Below are 21,077 nucleotides of genomic sequence, written 5' to 3'. Positions count from 1 at the left end.
TACCTCCAGACGTTTGACATCTTTCAAAATTAATTCAACAATGTTTCGAGACAAAATATTTTGTTGTCTATTTCAATCTATACATTATATATCAATAATTACAATAAATCCATTAACATAAATTTGAAATACATATACCTCAGAATTAGGTTTTTTTATAAAGGCAGGAAGCAAATGTTAACACAAATTGAAAAACTAAAGTATTTGATACTTAATGTAAATTAAAATTTTTCATTATTTGAGCTATATCAGAGGATATATTTTTCGAAATATTACTTCCTTTTAATGAGTTCACAATTTCCGAAAGAGCTAAAATATACAGGAAACAAAATCGAGTATAGTTAATTATTAAGGATATTCCGTAGATAATGTTCATTACCTTTTCGTTCTTCATTGGACATTAATAATGACAATATAGATACTTGGTTGTTCTTACTGACTTCGAGAAGTGTGGAGGAAATTTTGGATTCTTTTGCTGGCAAATAGAAATCATGCAATGTACTTATTATATCGCTTAGTGTATCCGAATCGAATCCAGCTCCAAGTATTTTACACAACTGACTAGTTTCAATACTCTGAAATGAAAAAACAAAACGCAGAAGCAATTAGATATGGCTACAGTAGAATATGAATACACTTCATAAGTTACCTTTAGATATTTATATTTTTGTTCTGGTGTTAATTCCTTCCAATTTGAATAGAACTGAGCACTGGATTTGGCTGGAGGCGGTAGAGGACGCTACAAAAAAAAATATAGATGTAATTGGGTTATAGAGTAAAATTCAAAATAGCGCTGAAAAAATCGCAGAAAAATCTGCTAGAGCAGAAAACATTCTGCCGAAAAAGGGAAAACTCTCACATTTTAATGGAATAGTAAGCAATGTCTGCCAATTTTAAAATTCGATTGCACAACATATTTAAAATTTCGGTCGAGCTCTAGAACTGACCACTGTTGCTAATACGAGCATACAATTTTTAAAACGCGCCCATAAGCTACATTTCCATTAAAATCTTCCAATTTGCTTATTAACTTACAACATTCTTAATAACTTCCGTTTGCTCCATCTTTGCTTTTTGGTTAGCCTCCATTTTGTTTGAATCCTCTAACTTCTTTGGTGATTCCATTGGTTTCTTTGTACTTATTATAGTCTCATTATTCTTTTCATTTTGTTTGATATTTGCCGACACTTTCTTTTCATTGCTGGCAACTTTATCATTAATTACATTCACCTCTTTTGTTTCTAAATCCTTTTTCACATTTGCTTTGGCGGCATTTTCTTTGGCTTTTAAACGTGCTTCAGGATTTTTTACTTCTTCAAAATATCCACAGTTACTATTGAAAAGCTTATCGATATCTTCATCGGATATTTTTAAATTTTCATGATTTTTACTTTCTTTGGGACCTACAACATCGGCAATGTGTACACGCTTCAGAGGTTTGTGAGAACGTTTATACGCTGGCTTATCAATAGGTAGTATATCTACCATATTGGATCGTAGACTACTGAAATTGGGACCCTTGGTAGATTTAACTAAAATGAAAGAAATGACAATTAGTTAATTTTTTAATTTTAAATGTTTTATTTATCATGCTTACCATTTTTCCGTAATCTCTCATTAATTCTTTCTAGACTTCGCTGAGCCTCACCATTTTTTGGTTCAATCATTAGAACAGTAGTACAATCTTTTAAAGCATCCATATTATTTCCCAAAGACTCATTGGCCAGCATGCGTCTGTAATAGGCTTTAACTGCTAAGTTATCAAGATCTGTTGCACGATCACAATCATCAATGCATTCATCATATCTACAAAATTAATAGAAGTATTTGGTTAAAAATATTAAACCGAAATTAAATTAAGTTTTATAGGCCTATAATTGACTGTTTTCACAAAAACCCCCTCTGGTATACTACTTTTTTGGAGAGCTGGGGGGAGGAGTTTTTATCAAAATTCCCTACATATGGAATAATTATGTTTTGGATTTTTAAGTGGATCATGTTGTCGTATATACCAGTGCGAATATCCCAAGTTTGAGAATACTAACATATGTATACATAACTACACGGAAAAATTCGTAGTGAAAATAACGCTAAATTTAACTTATTTTTATTTATAAAAAAATTATTTATTCGTCGTAAAACTTTTATTAATTTTTGCAAATGCACAAAGAAATTTTCCTTTTTGTCAAATGAATTTTTACAATTAATTTTTTCTTCTATGACAGGGTGTAATTTCGTAAGTTGTAGTTAAAAAATACACCAGGACATGCAATTTTCCTGGCATTGGCAACAATTTGTGGAAATCTCAAAATGTGGAGTATAATTTAGCTCCATTTTCGCACGACGCACAGTGTGCTGCCCCATGCAAGTTAGCCGGCAAAAATTATTTTTAAATTCAAAATAGATGGATTTGGTGTAAAATGGGTCCATGAAAAATTTTGACAGAATCAAGGACCGATAAGACCTCCCGAGGGGTCCTAGAGAGTCTTAGGGTATATTTAAAGGGCCAATGGGATAAGAATTACTTCCTTACATTATTTTTCGATATTTTTCCAATGAATTGTGATGTTATAGATGATTCACCGAATGGAGGTGATAGTACAGGGCTAGAACACAAAATACTGAGACGGAGGAGGAGGTCAAGAACGCAAAATAAATGACCCTAAATAGAAAATTTTATTTACTTTTGTAACACAATAGAAAAAACAGAATTGAAAAAAACTTGTTTAAAGTCTTATTATTCAATTCCAACAAAAAAATAAGGGCTTAAAATTAAAATAGAAATTCATTTTCATAATAAATGAGTCATACATTTATGAGTTAAACCAAACACTACTCTACTATTCATCAGAATCAGTTTCGCTAAAGTTTTCTATTTCTATGTCCAGCAAGCTCAAAACGTAAATCTTTATGGGCATCAAAACTAGGCTCAACTAAAAACCTTATATCTTCCGGTGGGAGCGATGAAAAGTTTTTGAAGGGTTTTTGTCTATAAGAACTGATCAGAGGATCTGATGTTATCAACAACATGTTAATCGAATCTCTGTTTGTATTAATTCTTGAAGATTTGCGTGTGTGCGCCAACCTGTATCCTTGTTGCGAGCTTAGGTTAGGTTAGGTTAGGTGGCAGCCCGATGTATCAGGCTCACTTAGACTATTCAGTCCATTGTGATACCACATTGGTGAACTTCTCTCTTATCACTGAGTGCTGCCCGATTCCATGTTAAACTCAATGACAAGGGAGCTCCTTTTTATAGCCGAGTCCGAACGGCGTTCCACATTGCAGTGAAACCACTTAGAGAAGCTTTGAAACCCTCAGAAATGTCACCAGCATTACTGAGGTGACATAATCAGCCCACGACCTTGTGTATGCAAGGCGGGCATGCTAACCATTGTACCACGGTGGCTCCCTGTTGCGAGCTTCCTGAGCTTCTTCAGATAACTGACCGCAGTTCTACTGCGACCACCTTATCTTATCTTATCTTTCTCATATTGTGAATAGCTAATTTTGGCTTTTGTGGCGTGCATATTCTAGTGATTCTACCGTGTAGTTATTATACTATGCACTTGACTTGAAATATTACATTGATGCGAAGTCGTGCGAAGTATCAATCTTTCAAGATGTAAGAGAGTATAATTATACTCTGCGCCACTCTGTGGAACAGGGTATTATAAGTTAGTGCATATGTTTGTAACACCGAGAAGGAGACGAGATAGACACATGGCGTCTTTGGCAATAATGCTCAGGGTGGATCCCTGAGTCGATAAAACCATGTCCGTCCGTCTGTCTGTGAACACATTTTTGTGATCAAAGTCTAGGTCGCAATTTAAGTCCAATCGCCTTCAAATTTGGCACATGTTCCTAATTTGGGTCAGAATAGAACCCTATTGATTTTGGAAGAAATCGTTTCAGATTTAGATATAGCTCCCATATATATCTTTCGCCCGATATGCAATAATATGGACCCAGCAGTCAGAGTTGATTGAAATCGGTTCAGATTTATATATAGCTCCCATATATATCTTTCGCCCGATATGGACTTATATGGCCCCAGAAGCCAGATTTTTGGCCGAATTTGGTTGAAGTACAATTAGTACATAGTACAATTAGTAGCATAGTCAAGTGTTCAAAATTTGATTGAAATCGGTTCAGATTTAGGTATAGCTCCCATATATATCTTTCGCCCGATATGGACTAATATGGTCCTCAGGGTTGGCTTGTCGCAAACTGTGACTTTTGCGACATACGTTTACGACGGTATAATACGTATGTCGCAAAAGTCGTAAACCTAGTGTAGAAAACCTAATTTGGAATTAAAGAAATTGTGAATATTTTTTAATTTAATTTAGTTAAGCTCCCCGATAAAAGGTATGCAAAAAATGTCCTATATTGTATTTATTCAAAACTCTACTAGATTTACATCTCTCATTCACAACTTGAAACTATTCTTGGTTTTCGTGGACCAAGCTTTAGCTGCATCAACGAATGACTAGCTACAATTTTGAAAATTTTTAATTAGTATGGAAATTGGTTCTAATAAACCAAAAAGTGATTTTATAAATTTTTTTCTAAACAGCAACAGCAATAAGTAGTTTTCCTTCCTTCCAGTTTCTGCAGTAATTTGTGAAAGGTTAACTATGAGCGAGTACCGACCGTCACGTTTACTGCACCATCGAGTAGTTTATAGTAATTTTGGCTTCAAATTTCCAATTGAAATAACTATATTCTCAAGTATTTTAAACTCGTTAATAATTTTATGAACATTCCTGAGAATTGAAACTTCTTCGCATATATCATCTTGGATATCATTCGCTGCCTATCTGAAGGGTCTGAAGTATTTGGAGTTTGCGACGTTTGCTACATTTTCTACATTTACGACGTGTATGTGACGTTTACGACGTTTACAACTTTGCGACAGTCGCAAACCTTAAAATGTTTGATACAGACCATCTCTGATGGTCCTTAAAGCCAGAGTTTTGGCCCAATTTGGTTGAAATTTTGCACAGGGAGTAGATTTAGCATTGTAGGCATGCGTGCCAAATTTGGTTGAAATCGATTCAGATTTAGATATAGCTCCCATATATATGTTTTTCTGATTTCGACAAAAATGATCAAAATACCAACATTTTCCTTGTAAAATCACCACTGCTTAGTCGAAAAGTTGTAAAAATGACTCTAATTTTCCTAAACTTCCAAAACATATATATCGAGCGATAAATCATAAATAAACTTTTGCGAAGTTTCCTTAAAATTGCTTCAGATTTAAATGTTTCCCATATTTTTTTACTAAAATTGCGTTCCACCCTAGTACATTAGCCAATTTAAATTTTGAGTCTATAGATTTTGTAAAAGTGTATCAAATTCTGTCCAAATCGAGTGATATTTAAATGTATGTATTTGGGACAAACCTTTATATATAGCACCCAACACATTTGACGGATGTCATATGGTATCGAAAATTTAGATCTACAAAGTGGTGCAGGGTATAATATAGTCGGCCCCGCCCGACTTTAGACTTTCCTTACTTGTCTAGAAAGTGTTTTAGCGAAGTTTCAACTTTATGTCACCAATGAGATGGTCCAACTTATATCAAATATTATGCTAATTTTCATCGAGAAAATTTGAGACAACTTTATAGGCACTTCTCTTAAGATATGATAATTGTTATTTTTATTAAAACGAGCATATCTTTTTCAGCAAGATATGTTCCACCCAAAATTCTAGGGCAGCGTTTGTACTAAAAATGAGAATAATTTGAATAAGATGTCTTTAATGCGCATGCAATTGAAAAAAATAGTTTTTGAAACTTCATCTTTGACCTACAAAATTATGGCTAGTAGACGGCTCAAAACACCCATGGCTACTTTTTTATCTAATTGGACAATTCTTATTATGCCCGAATCATTAAAACATATAAAATTCATTTTGATTTTTTACTGGCTAGACCCTGCAAATAGCTCACTGTGCGACGTAGATCATTCTTACTATAAAAGTGTTTTTTTTTTTCTGTGTACGTAGTACGAGCTTGCAAGAAAATTGTATTAGTCCAAAAAATTAAAAAAAAAAAATGTCCTGGAATATGAAAGTTCTGGTATTTCTATCTCCTCTTCTCTGTGGTAAAAATTGAATTGCATATACATTTAATTAAAAGATTGGAAGTTTCCGATTACGGCTCTTATGTTGAGGAAGTCGATGACTCAGGATTAAGTTCGTTTTGACTTTCTTAGTTTATTTAGGAAATCATTTGTTGCAAATTTGTATCACAGCGAAGTTTTATCATTGATTTGGTAACTTAACACCAAAACTTTTTGTCTTTTGCAGAAATGTATTGAAACCATTTTCTATGTATTTAACACATGTCTGCATAATGTCAGTGTTCCAAATGTCGGGGATTTTCCCTTCATTTGCCGACCAGTCGAAAAGCATATTAATCTGACCCTATTTGTTTTTTGAAGTTTGCAAAGAAACGCATTTCAATTTGACTGTCTCAATATATCAAAAATTAGTTTGTATGGATTTATAAAATTAATTAAAGATTAGTTGTAATGATATACAGTGCTTCCGCTACTACTTCAATCGAAGTATTTTGTTTCATTTTCACAAAATTTACTTCGTCACTCCTTCTTCCAAAAATCTGCTTCACTTTTTGTTCTGCTTCAAATTTTTAAAATTTTCCCCATATTACCTAATTGTTTTTCCTATTGCTTTAATTACGATGAACATAGCTGTTTTAATCATTGAATTATTGACCGATGTGGACCAATTTTTGCATGGTTGTTAGAGATCGTATGCTGAAACCATGCTTCTCTTAGAGTCCCCGCAAGCCAAATTTGGGGGTCCGTTCATATGGGGGCTATACGTAAAAGTGGACCGATATGGCCCATTTGCAATACCATCCGACCTACATCAATAACAACTACTTGTGGCACGTTTCAAGTCGATAGCTTCTTTCGTTCGGAAGTTAGCGTGATTTCAACAGACGGACTACTTCAATTTTATTCAATTTACTCCACTTTTTTCCAAAATCTACTTCACTCAATTTTTCACTAACGGCAGCACTGATGATATATCATCGCTTTATATATGTAACAATTTACGAAAAATATATACATACATACATTTTTCAATCGAATTATGTTTACAACTCGAAAATAAATTCAAAACCTATTGCTCTTCCGATAAAACCATACAATATACAATAAATTTTGTCATACGCACCTCTCCAATTTCAAATAGCACAATGCCCGGTTGGTGTAGTAAATAGGATCGTCGGGATAGAGTTCTATGGCATCATTGTATTGATCTATGGCATCCGTATATTGTCCCAATTTCACAAAACGATTACCACGATCTTTGATTTCATTCGCTTCTTTGTGTTTTAATTCCAAAGGATCAGGGGCCGTATCCCGTTTCTCACTGGGCGAATCCAATGTATTGTTTTTACCTCCAGATAAGTCATTGAGGGGAGCTTCATCTTTAATTTTATTTGACACCGCAACATTGTGACTGCGAGGCAATGGCAACGAATTTACCTTTAGAATAGTAATTAATCAATGAAAATTGTCAGGTCACAGAGCTTAAGCGATTAGAGAGAAATTTTACCTTGTTGCTATCCAGATTGTTTTCATATTGTGGCGGCGGTGTCGATTGCAATTTCTTTTCTTTGTCCTTTATTTCCTTTTCCCAGCTATACAAGTCATTCATCATATTTTTAACATCCTCGGCATTTTGGCGTACTTGCGATGCCATTTCAAAAGATTTTCGAGCAGCATCCATTCCCGAAATTTCCTTCTCTATATATCGTGTTTGGCCTTGTAGTTCCTTCTCCTTTGTTGTTTTTAGTTGGTTGCAGGATCAGAGTACGAGGCTGATAAATATTTTCCAGAAGTCGAATGATTGTCAATATTTATGAACGACGTTGGTGGTTGGCCGACAAAGATGTTGAAACTTTCATGTCGAACTAGCTTTACGAATTAATTTAGAGAGTACCCATAATTGTAATAAAATGCAACACTTCATGGTGCATATAAGCATCGATCTGGCAACACCAGATCTTTTTGCAAACAATTTCATTTCTGTGTATATTTGCTAGTGTTGGGAATTTTGATTACTCTTACTTTTGAACTGAGTACTCGTTACTTTAATAAAAAAATTCAAAAAACGACATTTTATAGGCTCTACACATTACACTCAAATTCTACATTTTCGAGATTTCAAATCTACTTTTTATAAGACAAACGACAGTTGAAATCTAGTATATATATTTGGTGCTTTTTGCATTTCGGGAGTTGACATCACTGATAAACGGCGTAACAACTTTGAAAATTTGACTGGCCTTTGCTAAATTGCAAAAATTTATTTGTTACCCAAACAAACACAAGGACGAGCATTTTTCATATCAATTTGATAGTGAATCCCATCTTCAACATTAATTCAAATGGTTTTGCAAATTGCTTGCTTTCAACAAATTTTCCAATAGGTTTGAAGCATTAAAGTTATATTTTGTTCGAAAAGTTGTTGTTAATATGTTGAGAAATTGTTGCTAACGTGTTGAATTCTACTGGTGGGGGTAATTTCCGTTTTTTGTTAGGAACGCGATTTTCTCAACAATTTCTCAGATTGAATTCTAATCCAATTCTTTGAAAAAATACGCTTTGAAAGCGTATTGAATATAAGCATTTCTCCAATGCTTGTGTTTATTGGGTAGTGTTTTGTGAAAACACAGGGTGCCAAAGAGTTTTAAACACATTTTAAAGATCCCAATAAACACAGGATGAGCGTTTTTCAAATGCAACAACTTTTCAGTTTGAGGGTAAATATAATTTTCAACATAAATTCAACTTGACTTGAAATAGCTCATCTTCAATACATCTTCAAAATTGTTTGCGAATTACTTCCAATTTGCCAAACTGTTGACGAAATCTTTGAAAAGGTGTTGAAGATAATATGAGAAAACTTTGACAAAACACTACCCTAAAATGCAACGAAAAAACCATGTGGTTTTCAATACTTAAGGCCGGTACTCTGTTCGGTTTTCGCGTTGTAACTCCATACAAAACCAAAAAATGCGAAAAATTTGCGAAATTTTTTCCATTTGTGATACTTTGTTTTTTCGTGTTGAAAAACTGACGTTTATAGCACGGCGCCATTTGCAATGTGAATTAAGAAATAATTTATTTATTAAAAACTATTTGTGCGGGTTTATAAATCAAACACGGACCATATTTTTGTTCCGAAACTATACAAAGGATCAAAGGAATAGCAGATCAATTGCCCAAGGGAAAATAAAATGTTATTTTGTAAAAACAAGCAACAACCACCAACTTAATCCAATATCGCTCCCTGTAAAATAGCGCTCCAAGCTACCTAAAAAAACGCCGCTTTCTATGTGCGAAATAATGGTTTCCATAAAAATTTTTCGCAAGAATGAACATAGTACCGGCCTTTATTTGTGCAACGAAGTTCGTGGTCAATTGCAAGAAATAAAAAATGGAAAATTTAAGCAAATAACCAAATAGTTTATAAAAATAGGTATGTGAAAATAAAAAAATGAAATAAAACTTTAAGGAAGTCACTAAATGTATATCTCTTTGCAGGAAACTAAAATTATGGATTGTACGTTCTTGAAAACATTAAAAAGCTGACCAATGAAAAAATGGTGGACAATTAACTGGAACTGCTTCAAATAGTTATAATAATTGGTACGTCAATATGAAAAATTAAATCAACACTTTAAAGAAGTCACTAAATTTAAATCTCTTTCCAGAAAACTAAAATCTTTGGATGCTACATTCTTGCAAACAATAAGAAGCTGACCAATGAAAAATAAGTGGCTTATCGACAAGAAAAAGTTTCCAGAAACGTTACAAGTGCAACCAATTAAAGATGTTAAAAACAACAAATTGTTGAAATCAACAACTTCTGGATGAAAATGTGCATCATATCGTCAGTTTAATTCATATGCTATTATCAGTTTAAAATGGATATTTTGTGAATTCCTTCTGCTGGAAATCAATTCTAACAAGCGGTCCAGTACGTTCCTAATTTCAAATTGCCCGCATGTTAATAAAAGGAAGGAACCAAAAGGAAGGAAATCAAATTATCAATGCAAAAGTGTTTACTAATAATGTTTAAGATATTTAAAGTTTTGTTGTTTTTTTTTTGTTCTTATTTGTTGATATGTTTAATAAGATTATTATATATCAATTGGTATTGTAGTGCATTATGTAGTGTAGTGTATTATATATTTTATTTTGATGAAAATGAATAAATTATACAAAATGCATAGAATTTTGGCTTTGACTATCAATTTGAAGTGGGGATATCATTCATACAAATTCAGGTTGAAAAGTATTTGCAACGACGTTAATTTTGAATATGACTCGCATCGAAAATTGTTTGACAAATTACTGAGTAGCGATGCATTTCAATTTGAGGATAACACTTGAGATATTATTGCTAATGTGTTGAATTTCACTGTTGAGGGTAATGTCTGTTTTTTGTTGAGAACGCGATTTTCTCAACAATTTCTCAACTTGAATATTACCCTAATCCTTTGAAAAAATGTTTGAAAAATTGTTGAAATTTAGCATTTTTCAAACATTTGTGTTTATTGGGATATGTTATTTCCCTGCCAGCTTTTCAAAGTTCCGTTTCATCCTCATCGTTACCACAGACTCGTAAGTGACACTGCAACAATCGCCAACTGTGATAGTATTTTGCCATCACCATTCGCATGAAAGTATTTTGCCATCACTATTGTTACAAGAACCATTTTATATTTTGTGAAACACCAAGCACAACAAGCTTCTTATAATTTATTTAAATAAAAACGATAATGGAGTGCTGAAAACATAGTTATTTCGCTTAAAATTGTAAAAGATATATTGGTGAACAATTTCTGACTTTCCATATGGAATAAAGTGATAGTTTTTTCTAATATTTTTCCAGACACGCTGCCTCCATTGGGAATAAAAACACTGGCTGATAGACGCTACAACATGTAACTTGCAACTTATAACTCAACATCAATCTTTTATTAATGCATAAAAATATGTTAAATGTGATGTGATAGTCGTATAAATGTTATATTTATGAGAATTTATAAATGTTTAATAAAATTAATAAACATCTAAACAATTGTGTTTTACTTGACCACAATGATTCTTTTCTATCTATCTTAAAATGCACTTGGTCTGATTGTTTGAAGGGGCTCTTATTGACGTCCTTCTAAATGTATCCAGAAGGGCACCTAATATTTGCACTCATGCGATACTTTTTTGTAGTAACTTGGCGTGGCACAACTTCTCAATAGTGACGGCGCTTTTCCGAGGAGTTTTGGATATCGTATACGACTGTTTTCGACGTAGTGGGGATTCTCAGAAGTGTTGGCAGGGAAGTTAAATTTTTCATCGAGAACAAACACACTGGCTGATAGACGCCGCAACTTGTAACTCAACATCAACAATAAAATAAAATGTGCTCTCCAATCACCAAAATATATTGTTTTTTAAAAAACTTGTAAAGTAGATTTGTTCTAAGAAAAACTATTTTTGGTTCTTGAAAATTCTTTTGGTGTCCAAAAATTACAAAAATATAACTGCAGTCACCGATTTTTCTCTATGAGTGTATTTAAATTTTCAATAATGTGGAATAAAGGGTGATACGGTCAAAATTTGGTCAATATAAACTTGACGTATTTCTTTCAATTTTGCATTTAAAAAACCTGAACACCCCTCATTTTGAAGGTGTGTGTGTAGAATGTTGCTCCTATTTTGATTTTGGAATTCACTCTTCAATTGTCAAAATGCCGTCCAAGCAAGAAGAGCAGCGTATCAAAATTTTGCTCGCGCATCGCTAAAATCCGAGCTACTCGCTCGCAAAGCTGGCAAAATCGCTAAAAGTTGCCAAATCAACCGTTACAAATGTAATTAAAGTGTTTGGGGAAAGTTTGTCGACAGCCAGGAAGTCTGGATCGGGGGGAAATCGAAAACCGGAAACCGCTGAGACGACAAAGAGAGTTGCCGGTAGTTTCAATCAAAACCCTAACCTCTCTCTCCGAGATGCCGCAAATAAGCTGGGTGTATTGTCTACCACCGTGCATCGAGCCAAAAAACGAGCCGGACTATCGACTTACAAGAAGGTAGTGACTCCAAATCGCGATGATAAAAACAATACGACGGCCAAAGCGCGATCCCGGAGGCTGTACAAGACGATGCTGACGAAGTTTGACTGCGTGGTAATGGACGACGAAACCTACGTCAAAGCCGACTACAAGCAGCTTCCGGGACAGGAGTTTTATACGGCAAAAGGAAGGGTGTTTATGTTATTTTGAACATAAACCCTATTTTATCCCACATTTGAAACTAAAAATCGCCAAATACAAACATTTCGATATATAATGATGATTTGCCAATCGAACAAACTTATTTTCGCCGCGAAGAATTGCCCTGTCATCATTAGACTTCCGCAAAATCTTTTTTGTCGTCTGGCTCATTCGCCTGTTAGAGCTACACTGGTAAGAGCCAAAGCAAAGAATAAAATCCAGAATTTAGAATACCATCCTAATCCACTTGTTTTCCATTTTTGTGTTTTTATTTTCTATCGCTTTTGGAATCAAATATCCACTGTTTCTTACGAGAAAAAAAAAATCAATATTCATTGGGAATTATTGAATTGGGAATTATTGAATTGGTGGTTTGCTCACGAGCCGTCCTTCTCCTCCCGCAGATTGGTTGCATCCCATCTCCATTACCCTCCAACTGATTGTCATCATCATCACTTAAACATTTGGTCCAATTCGAACCAGATCTACATATCAGCACATCTACATCATTGGAGTACTCTCTGAGAGATTTTTTCATTCCACCGTTCCACAAAGCTGTTATCCGAGGAAAACAGGTTGGTGTACTTTGTTTTTTGTGTCTCTTAGTCATTCGTAGAACAAGTGTGATAGAGTGAGCTAAATTAATATAGACGCGCATGGGAAATAATATATTTTTGGCTACAGAAAAAAGAACGAAGAAATTTTTTTTCGAAAAGTCTGAAAAGAAAACAGGCTTCAATACATATAAAAATTAAAAAACAAAAAAAAAAAAAAATACACATAAAAATATGCATATAAAAAAAAATAAGAACAAATGAAAAAGAATATTGACAGCTGAGAAAAAAACACCTCGGGCATCACAGTTTAAATCAAGTACAAAAATCGAGCTAATGGAAATTGTATATGTTCTACCGAATATTTTATAATTATTCTTGCTTAGTGGTGAGTCTGTGAAATTAATATATATATAAATACGTAAATTCCACACGTGGGTATGAATATTCGGCAGGCCATCTCTGCAACCGACGCTCTGACAATCAAACAAATGCTATGCGGTGACCAGTAGCAGCCTCTGTTAAAAAACAATGCATTGTTGTTGCTACTCGAGTTACCATTTATGTATGCCTATTCCTTACAGCTCCCTTTACATTCTCCACCAGTTCCCTTGATTGTTCCCTTCTACCGTTTCATTAACCTCTCCCCGCTTGTCTGTTTCTTCAAACTCTTGTCCCGACCGTCACTCTCACTCACTCCACACTTCAATATCAATCGGTATTTGAGCTCCATATTTTCTCTTCTCCAACCTTCTCCCTCTTGTAGAAGTGAATATTGCCCCTCTTTCTTCCATATCTATGTGGAATTTATTTATTTTGAATTTATTTAAGAAAAGAGATCATTGTGGTCAATATGATATTTGTGATATACCTAATGAACTATATTTTTTAAGTATAATATGATATTAATTGATTTAAAATTAATATTTGCAATATATATTTTTGTGTAATTCATATATTGTGGATTTAAGGCTGGTAAAAGAAATAGTCTCATGCGTGTTTTTACGTATTTATTTTGGTTTTCAGTAATACTATATACCTGCCCTTCTAGCATAACATTTTTCCCACTTGAGGGGGTATAACTTTGCGAATATTTCAACATTAATTGAATGCTTTGTGTAGCCATAATAGTTTTTGGGAACCCAGATTTTCGTACGTGTGCTGTGGTTTTTCCATCACTGCTGCACTTCATTGTCCATTATCCATTTCATTTCTATGAGAGGTTCTCCCATTTGTGTTGACTCTCACAACTACATCGCTATCATAGCAAGCAGAGCTGTAAGCAGCACTGTCGTTGCACATTAAGTCTTCCTCTTCTTTGTATCTTTCTCGGGTCATTGAACTTCGAGTGAAAGATTTCTCCGATCAGCTGTTCGAAATAATATACTTCACACTGCTGCTAGAAAGTATGCATATACTTTGAGTTTATCCTCATTTTATGTGATCGAATGATGAGTAATTCGTATCTGGTTGCTATGAAATTTTGCTTTTTGCTGTTTTAATATATCTGAGATATATAATTTCTAGCTACTGTTCCACATACACTGAAAAAAACGTGCCTTTGCTCTATCAGTTTGTGGACAGCAGCAAAAGCTCTGTATTCACCCGTAATAATATTCGGAAGGTTTATTGATTTTCTTGTTCATGACATCCGTGCATAGTGATCATTGGGATCAGGAGTTTTTAATACATATATTCGACTTTGGACAAATACCCACTCGTCCAAAGAAGTCGCCCGCCAGATACAGATCTTTTTTCAGTGTGGTGAACCAGAGATTGTTTGAGTTCTTGTTTTAATTCTCAGTCTGTTCGGAACCAATTTCGTTGATCTTATGGAGGTTTATGCTGTCAACGCGAACTTTTGGGCTGGCTTGGAATTTTTTGTCGAATAAGAATTATAAGTGAATATGGTCCATATTGCTGAAGTTGAGTCTATCCATACTTTCTTGCGCACTACTGATCTTGTTTTGAACCGGTAGTGTCAGGCGGCTAATTTTTAGTTTAGAAACCCTCACCAATATCTATCCATGTTGAGGTGATTTCTTTTCGGAGTATCATTCTAGTGAGCGTCATTGGGACCTTTCTAGGAACGATATTGTAATATTGCCATCAAGGACTTTTCTGTGATTAGCTCCAGGGATAAAATTTATTCGGATTTTATTATTGGTGACTTGTCCGTAGTCTAAAAATAGGCATCTACCACTGGATACTGAGATATATCCTTATACATATTGATTTCCAATTTTCATTTTGATTTAAAATTCTTGGTTCACTGGGACCCAAGGTGATTCATATCCGTACCCACTTCTTGATTGAGGACATATTATTTTGTTATTGTTATTAGAACATTCTGAAGGTTTTCGGCGTTGTCGCCCACCATAATTGCCAAAATTATACACTTTGTCTACGACTCATCTTCGTAGATTTTTATTCTTGATTTTGTGTTTAAGGCTCAACACACTCATTGTGCGAAATGTCTCTTGACAAATTTATTCGTTCAGCCGATAGATTAGTCGAGTTCGAGGCCATCCTTAAGGACAAGAAAACGCAACTCGGTTCCAAGTTTGTGATTGATACGTATAAAGAGGAGTCGAGGGACTTATGGGAAAAGTTGAAATCCATCTATGATGAATGTCTCGCAGGCATCGAACTTGAGGCGGCCGAAGGGGCTCAAGATCCCGATGCAACTGCTAAGGAAAAGGAGGAGATAGCCACTGCGAAAGCCGCCGAGATTGAGATGGTCAAATCGAAATTCAGCAACGCCTTTGCGACTTATTGCCGTTGTGTTGACCACCTAAGCACTTTGCTTCAGGATGTGAATGCTCCAAGCCTTGAACCGGGCCCAACGTCGGTCCAAGGCTTCAAACTTCCACCTTGCGAGGTCCCATTGTTTAGTGGTGACTATGCTTCGTGGCCCACTTTTCGCGATATTTTCACTGCGGTATGCATAAAAAATCCTAGACTTAGTTCTGTTGAAAAATTGTTTCACTTGTACCAAAGAACGAAAGGGGAACCAAACGATATTGTGACAAAGTTGCCACTGACTAATGAAAACTTTTCTATAGCTTGGAAAAATCTAACCCAACGTTATGAGAATAAAAGGATTTTAGTAAATATTCAATTAAAGAGTCTTTTCAACTTGTCCAATATCAATTCCGAATCCAGTGTGACCCTCAAGGGACTACAAAGGGATATTAATGGGTGCATATCCCTTTTGGAACTGTATGGCATAGACGTAGAGAGTTGGGATCCAATTTTTGTCTTCGTTTGTTGCAATAAGCTTCCGGATGTGACACTAACATTATGGGAGCAGACCCTGGAAGACAAGACACAGCTTCCGAAGTGGTCAGATCTCAATTCTTTTTTGACGAATCGTCATCGAACATTAGAATCCGTAACTGAAATCCGAAGAAAAGATTCAAATGCTCATAATTCCAGTTCGAGGATGACTTCTGGCCATACGTTTGTTTCAAAGGGTGGTGGTAAAAACGTGAAGACCTTTCAGAACAAGGTTACGGAGCCCGTATGTCGCTTATGTCCGAATGAAAGCCATGGTTTTCGAAAATGTCAAAAATTTCTTGGCATGACACCGAATCAGAGACTTAAGGAAATTAAGAAGTGTAATTTGTGTCTTAATTGTTTTTCGAAAGTTCATTCAGTGAAAAATTGCAGCAGTAAATATTCCTGTTTCAAATGCAATGGAAAACACCATACACTCCTTCATCGCGAACAGAATCAGGTAACTCCGGCTCAATCCAACGCTAAGACTACCACTGCTATATCTCCAACATCGACTTCTGTAGATAACAGGGTCCCTTCTATACAGTCCACTAGCAAAAGTGGGGGAGTTGTGCAAAACTGTTTCGCAAGCCAATCTAAGGCTGTGCTTTTAGGTACAGCTATGGTGAAGATATGTCATAATGGTTTGACATTTCTTGCACGAGCGTTGGTGGATTCGGGGTCGGAAGGAACTTTTATTTCCGAAAGACTTTTTAATAATCTGAAACTTCCGTTTAGACGAACATCAGCCACTATATCTGGGTTGAACAATACGACATCCGCTTCAGTTCAAAGGGAATGTAGGTTTATACTGTCTTCGAACATTGACGATAGTTTCGAGATATCCGTTTCGGCCCTGGTTGTTCCGCAATTGTCAGGAAGCCTACCATCGAGAACTATAAATCCGTCCGCATTGGCTGAGATGCCAGATATGCCACTGGCAGATCCCCGATTTTTTGAGAGTTCGCGAATAGACCTCTTGATAGGTGGGGATATACTTCCGTCCGTGATGTTGTCCGGCGTTCGTAGACACATTTGTGGAACTTTGATTGCGCAAGAGACAGTTTTTGGTTGGGTCCTTACGGGTCCTATTCCCAGTGAATACACCAATCCATGTCCCAAAACTTTGTCCTATTTTTGCGAAATATCTTTGGATAAAGAGATTTCTCGGTTCTGGGAGGTAGAAGACATCCCACGGAAAACTTTTCTCTCTCCTGACGAACAATTTTGTGAAGATTTATATGCCGCCACCACCACTAGAAATAGTGAGGGTCGATATATTGTCCATCTACCATTCAAAAATAATTTTCCTCAAAAAATTGACATTGGTGAATCACGAAAAATCGCCATGGCTCAGTTCTTTAGAAACGAAGCCCGTCTTCTTCGAACACCTAACTTCAAGATGGAATATGATCGTGTTCTTGAAGAGTATCAAACATTGTGCCATATGTCCACTGTCTCTCCTCCTAACCCATCTGACTCTTCAAAGCATTACTATCTACCACATCATGCAGTGGTAAGACCCGACAGTACGACTACGAAAGTCCGAGTAGTCTTTAATGCTTCCTCTCCAACATCCAACGGTTTTAGTCTAAATGATGTCCTTCATACGGGTCCTGTATTGCAGCAAGATTTGGTGGTACTCATCCTTAGGTGGAGATTCTTTCGCTATGTCTTCAACGGTGACATAACGAAAATGTATAGGCAAATTTTGGTTCATCCGAAGCACAGGGCTTTTCAGCGCATACTATTTCGCCAGAATCCTAACAAATGTATCCAAGATTATGAACTTGATACCGTCACGTTTGGTGTTAACTGTGCACCATTCCTCGCGATTCGGACTATTATGCAACTGGCTGACGATGTCCGGGCAGTATATCCCCTTGCTTCCGAGATTCTTTTGAACTCAATGTATGTTGACGACGCCTTAGCTGGAGGACATTCCATCCAGGAAGCCATTAACTCGCGAGACCAATTGATTGCCGCTTTGAAATCCGCAGGGTTCTCTATGAGAAAATGGACATCTAACACGAAAGAAGTCCTTTTAGACATACCTCCTGATCAACTCCTTTTTGAAGATTTCCTTGAATTTGATCACCGAAGCACTACCAAAACGTTGGGGATACGTTGGAATGCTTCATCGGATTCATTTTTCTTTTCCACAATTGATTTTCCTACTATTTCCACTTACACAAAAAGAGAAGTACTTTCAAGGATTTCAAGACTCTTTGATCCTGCCGGCTGGCTCGCCCCATGTGTTGTTACAGCTAAGATGATAATGCAAAGCATTTGGGCAGAAGGAACTAAATGGGATGAGGAAATTTCCTCCGAATCATTGTCCAAATGGAAATCCTTTGAATCATCATATCCTTTGATAAGTGACATTAGCATTCCGCGATGGTTTGGATTTACGCCTAGGTCCAATGTCCAATTTCATGGGTTCAGTGATGCGTCGGAAAAGGCGTATGCTGCTGTCATTTACATTCGAATTATCGAAGATTCTTCCATATTTGTCCATTTGGTCTCATGCAAGACTAAAGTGGCTCCACTCAAGACGATTTCAATTCCGAGACTTGAGCTGTGTGGAGCCACATTACTTTCCGAAATGTTTGATCATCTTATTCCGCAACTAAAAGTTCCCAGCTATTACATGTTCTGCTGGACCGATTCTACAATTGTTCTGTCTTGGCTGGGAAAACCCCCACATTATTGGTCCACGTTTGTGGCAAATAGAGTGTCAAAAATCACTCAAGTTATCGGTCCGTCTAACTGGTATCATGTGCGGTCGGAATTTAATCCTGCCGACATGGCAAGTCGAGGTTTGAGTCCCCAGGAACTGAGGGACAATAGTATGTGGTGGCAAGGTCCCCAATGGCTCAGCGGTCCTCAAAGAAATTGGCCGAAAACCGACAACAATCCAACAGAGGCTGTAGAAATTGAAAGGAAAGGGATAAAGGTCAATTTCTCGTATTTTAAGGATTTTAATGATATCCTTGATAGATTCTCCTCTCTCCCAAAAGCGATTCGAGTAGTCGCATACATATATAGATTTTTCTATAATACTCATCCAAAACTTCGAATGAACTTCCATAGAGACTCTACGAGTATATCCACTTCTGAAGTATTAATTGTCCAAGATAGGTTAATTTCAATGACTCAAAAGGCAATTTTCCCAAATGAGTATTTAGCCCTCTCCGCTAAAAAGCAAATATCTTCCAGTAGTACTATATCAAGTTTGAATCCATTTCTTGATGCTGAAGGGATAATCCGAATCAGTGGTAGGCTTGTTTCGTCTCCAGCCTTGTCGTACAATGAAAGGCATCCCATTCTTCTTCCCTACAATTGCCGATTTTCACGTTTATTAGTGAAATTTATTCACGAAGTTTCTGTCCACGGGGGAAACCAATTGGTACTTAGAATTCTCCGCTCGAAGTACTGGATTATCAAGGCGAAGAACTTGATTAAGACTACAATTAACAAGTGCAAGCCTTGCGTCATATATAAACATAAATGCCAGAAACAGTTAATGTCCGCATTGCCTCCAGAAAGAGCCGAAACTTCAAGGCCTTTCACTCACACAGGGGTTGACTTTGCTGGGCCTTTCGACATAAAGCATTATACTGGTCGATGTTGTCGCATTACAAAGGGGTACGTGTGCGTTTTTGTATGCTTTTCTACAAAAGCCATCCATCTTGAGGCCACGTCTAATCTTTCCACTGAATGCTTCCTGGCTGCATTCCATAGATTCGTTTCCAGGCGCGGTTGTCCTATACATGTCCATTCCGACAATGGTACCAATTTTGTCGGCGCCTCAAGATCATTGGCAAAAGATTTCTTGAAGGCTTCACAGAAGGCTGTCCAATCCAACTATTCTTTTCAAGGTATTACATGGCACTTTATCCCACCTGGAGCACCCCATATGGGGGGGCTTTGGGAAGCGGGTGTAAAAAGTTTCAAGACCCATTTTCGGAAAGTGGCAGGGAACTTTAAACACACTTTTGAGGAATTCCAGACTTTGCTTGCCAGAATAGAAGCTTGTTTAAACTCTCGCCCACTGTGTCCTATGTCCGAAGAGCCATCTGATCTTTCCGCGCTTACTCCTGGTCATTTCCTAATTGGAACTCCAATTTTAGCGCCTCTTGATCCGAATATCCAAGAATCCCCGATGTCCTTAGTTAATAGGTGGCAACGACTGAAAGTTATCCACCAACATTTTTGCCTCCGATGGAAAGAGGAATACATCAAAGAACTTCATAACCGTTACAAGTGGAAGAGGCCAACGGAAAACATATGTAACGATATGATGGTCGTGGTTAGAGATGAAAATCTTCCTCCTAACGAGTGGCGTTTGGGCCGCATTCTAAAAGTTCATCCCGGAAGCGATGGGAGAGTCAGAATTGCGGACGTTTTAACCGAGAGAGGGACTATAACGAGACCGGTTGTTAAATTAGTCGTCCTCCCTATGGATTCCACTTGTTAAATAGTTCTCTAAATATGTTAATTTCAATCCAATTTGCTTGTGTCTCAGTAAAATGTATTCTACCATAGGCCATAATGCGTGACAGATCCAACAATACGAAACCCACTGGTTCTTATATATGCCGATTGTGTCGACATCCCCATGCATTGCGTAAATGTAGACGATTTTTGGAAATGAACACCGTCAAACGACTCCAGGTTGTTAATACGTATGGCTATTGCAAAAATTGCCTGGCACACAACCACTCCCAAGGAAGCTGTTTCACAACAACAGGTTGCAGATATTGTCACCAAAACCACCACAGCCTGCTTCACACGCATCAGAGACTCCAATCGTTACGGCGGTCTTCCGCTACAAGACGCCATGAAAATGGGGCATCAACCTTAGCAACAACAACGAAACGAGTAAACCAGGCCTCTAGAGTCCCGTCAAAAAATC

At 36.5% G+C, this 21,077-nt stretch overlaps 2 protein-coding genes across 3 annotated transcripts; one reads left to right on the top strand and one right to left on the bottom strand.

The window, feature by feature from the left end:
• Nucleotides 1-43: 43 nt before the first annotated feature.
• Nucleotides 44-7,948, bottom strand: spag (RNA polymerase II-associated protein spaghetti). Of its 2 annotated transcripts, XR_012722984.1 has the most exons (8): nucleotides 7,604-7,948; nucleotides 7,220-7,533; nucleotides 1,598-1,806; nucleotides 1,036-1,532; nucleotides 650-739; nucleotides 380-575; nucleotides 139-309; nucleotides 44-77 (listed from the first exon to the last, which is right to left on the bottom strand). XR_012722984.1 is itself a non-coding variant. In XM_075311092.1 (7 exons), exons 1-7 carry the CDS (start codon nucleotides 7,775-7,777, stop codon nucleotides 212-214), a joined length of 1,578 nt encoding a protein of 525 aa, XP_075167207.1. In that variant the 5' UTR covers nucleotides 7,778-7,948; the 3' UTR covers nucleotides 44-211. The 2 variants fall into 2 exon arrangements, 1 of the variants encoding a protein (XP_075167207.1); XM_075311092.1 differs by having other exon boundaries at nucleotides 44-309.
• Nucleotides 7,949-15,353: 7,405 nt separating this feature from the next.
• LOC142239930 (uncharacterized) lies at nucleotides 15,354-20,639 on the top strand. Its single transcript, XM_075311668.1, has 2 exons — nucleotides 15,354-17,339; nucleotides 17,562-20,639. Exons 1-2 carry the CDS (start codon nucleotides 15,354-15,356, stop codon nucleotides 20,637-20,639), a joined length of 5,064 nt encoding a protein of 1,687 aa, XP_075167783.1.
• Nucleotides 20,640-21,077: the final 438 nt, after the last annotated feature.

The sequence above is a fragment of the Haematobia irritans genome, chromosome 5 (assembly GCF_050003625.1).
Source record: "Haematobia irritans isolate KBUSLIRL chromosome 5, ASM5000362v1, whole genome shotgun sequence".
Taxonomy (NCBI): domain Eukaryota; kingdom Metazoa; phylum Arthropoda; class Insecta; order Diptera; family Muscidae; genus Haematobia; species Haematobia irritans.
This window is presented reverse-complemented; position numbering and strand designations above follow the sequence as displayed.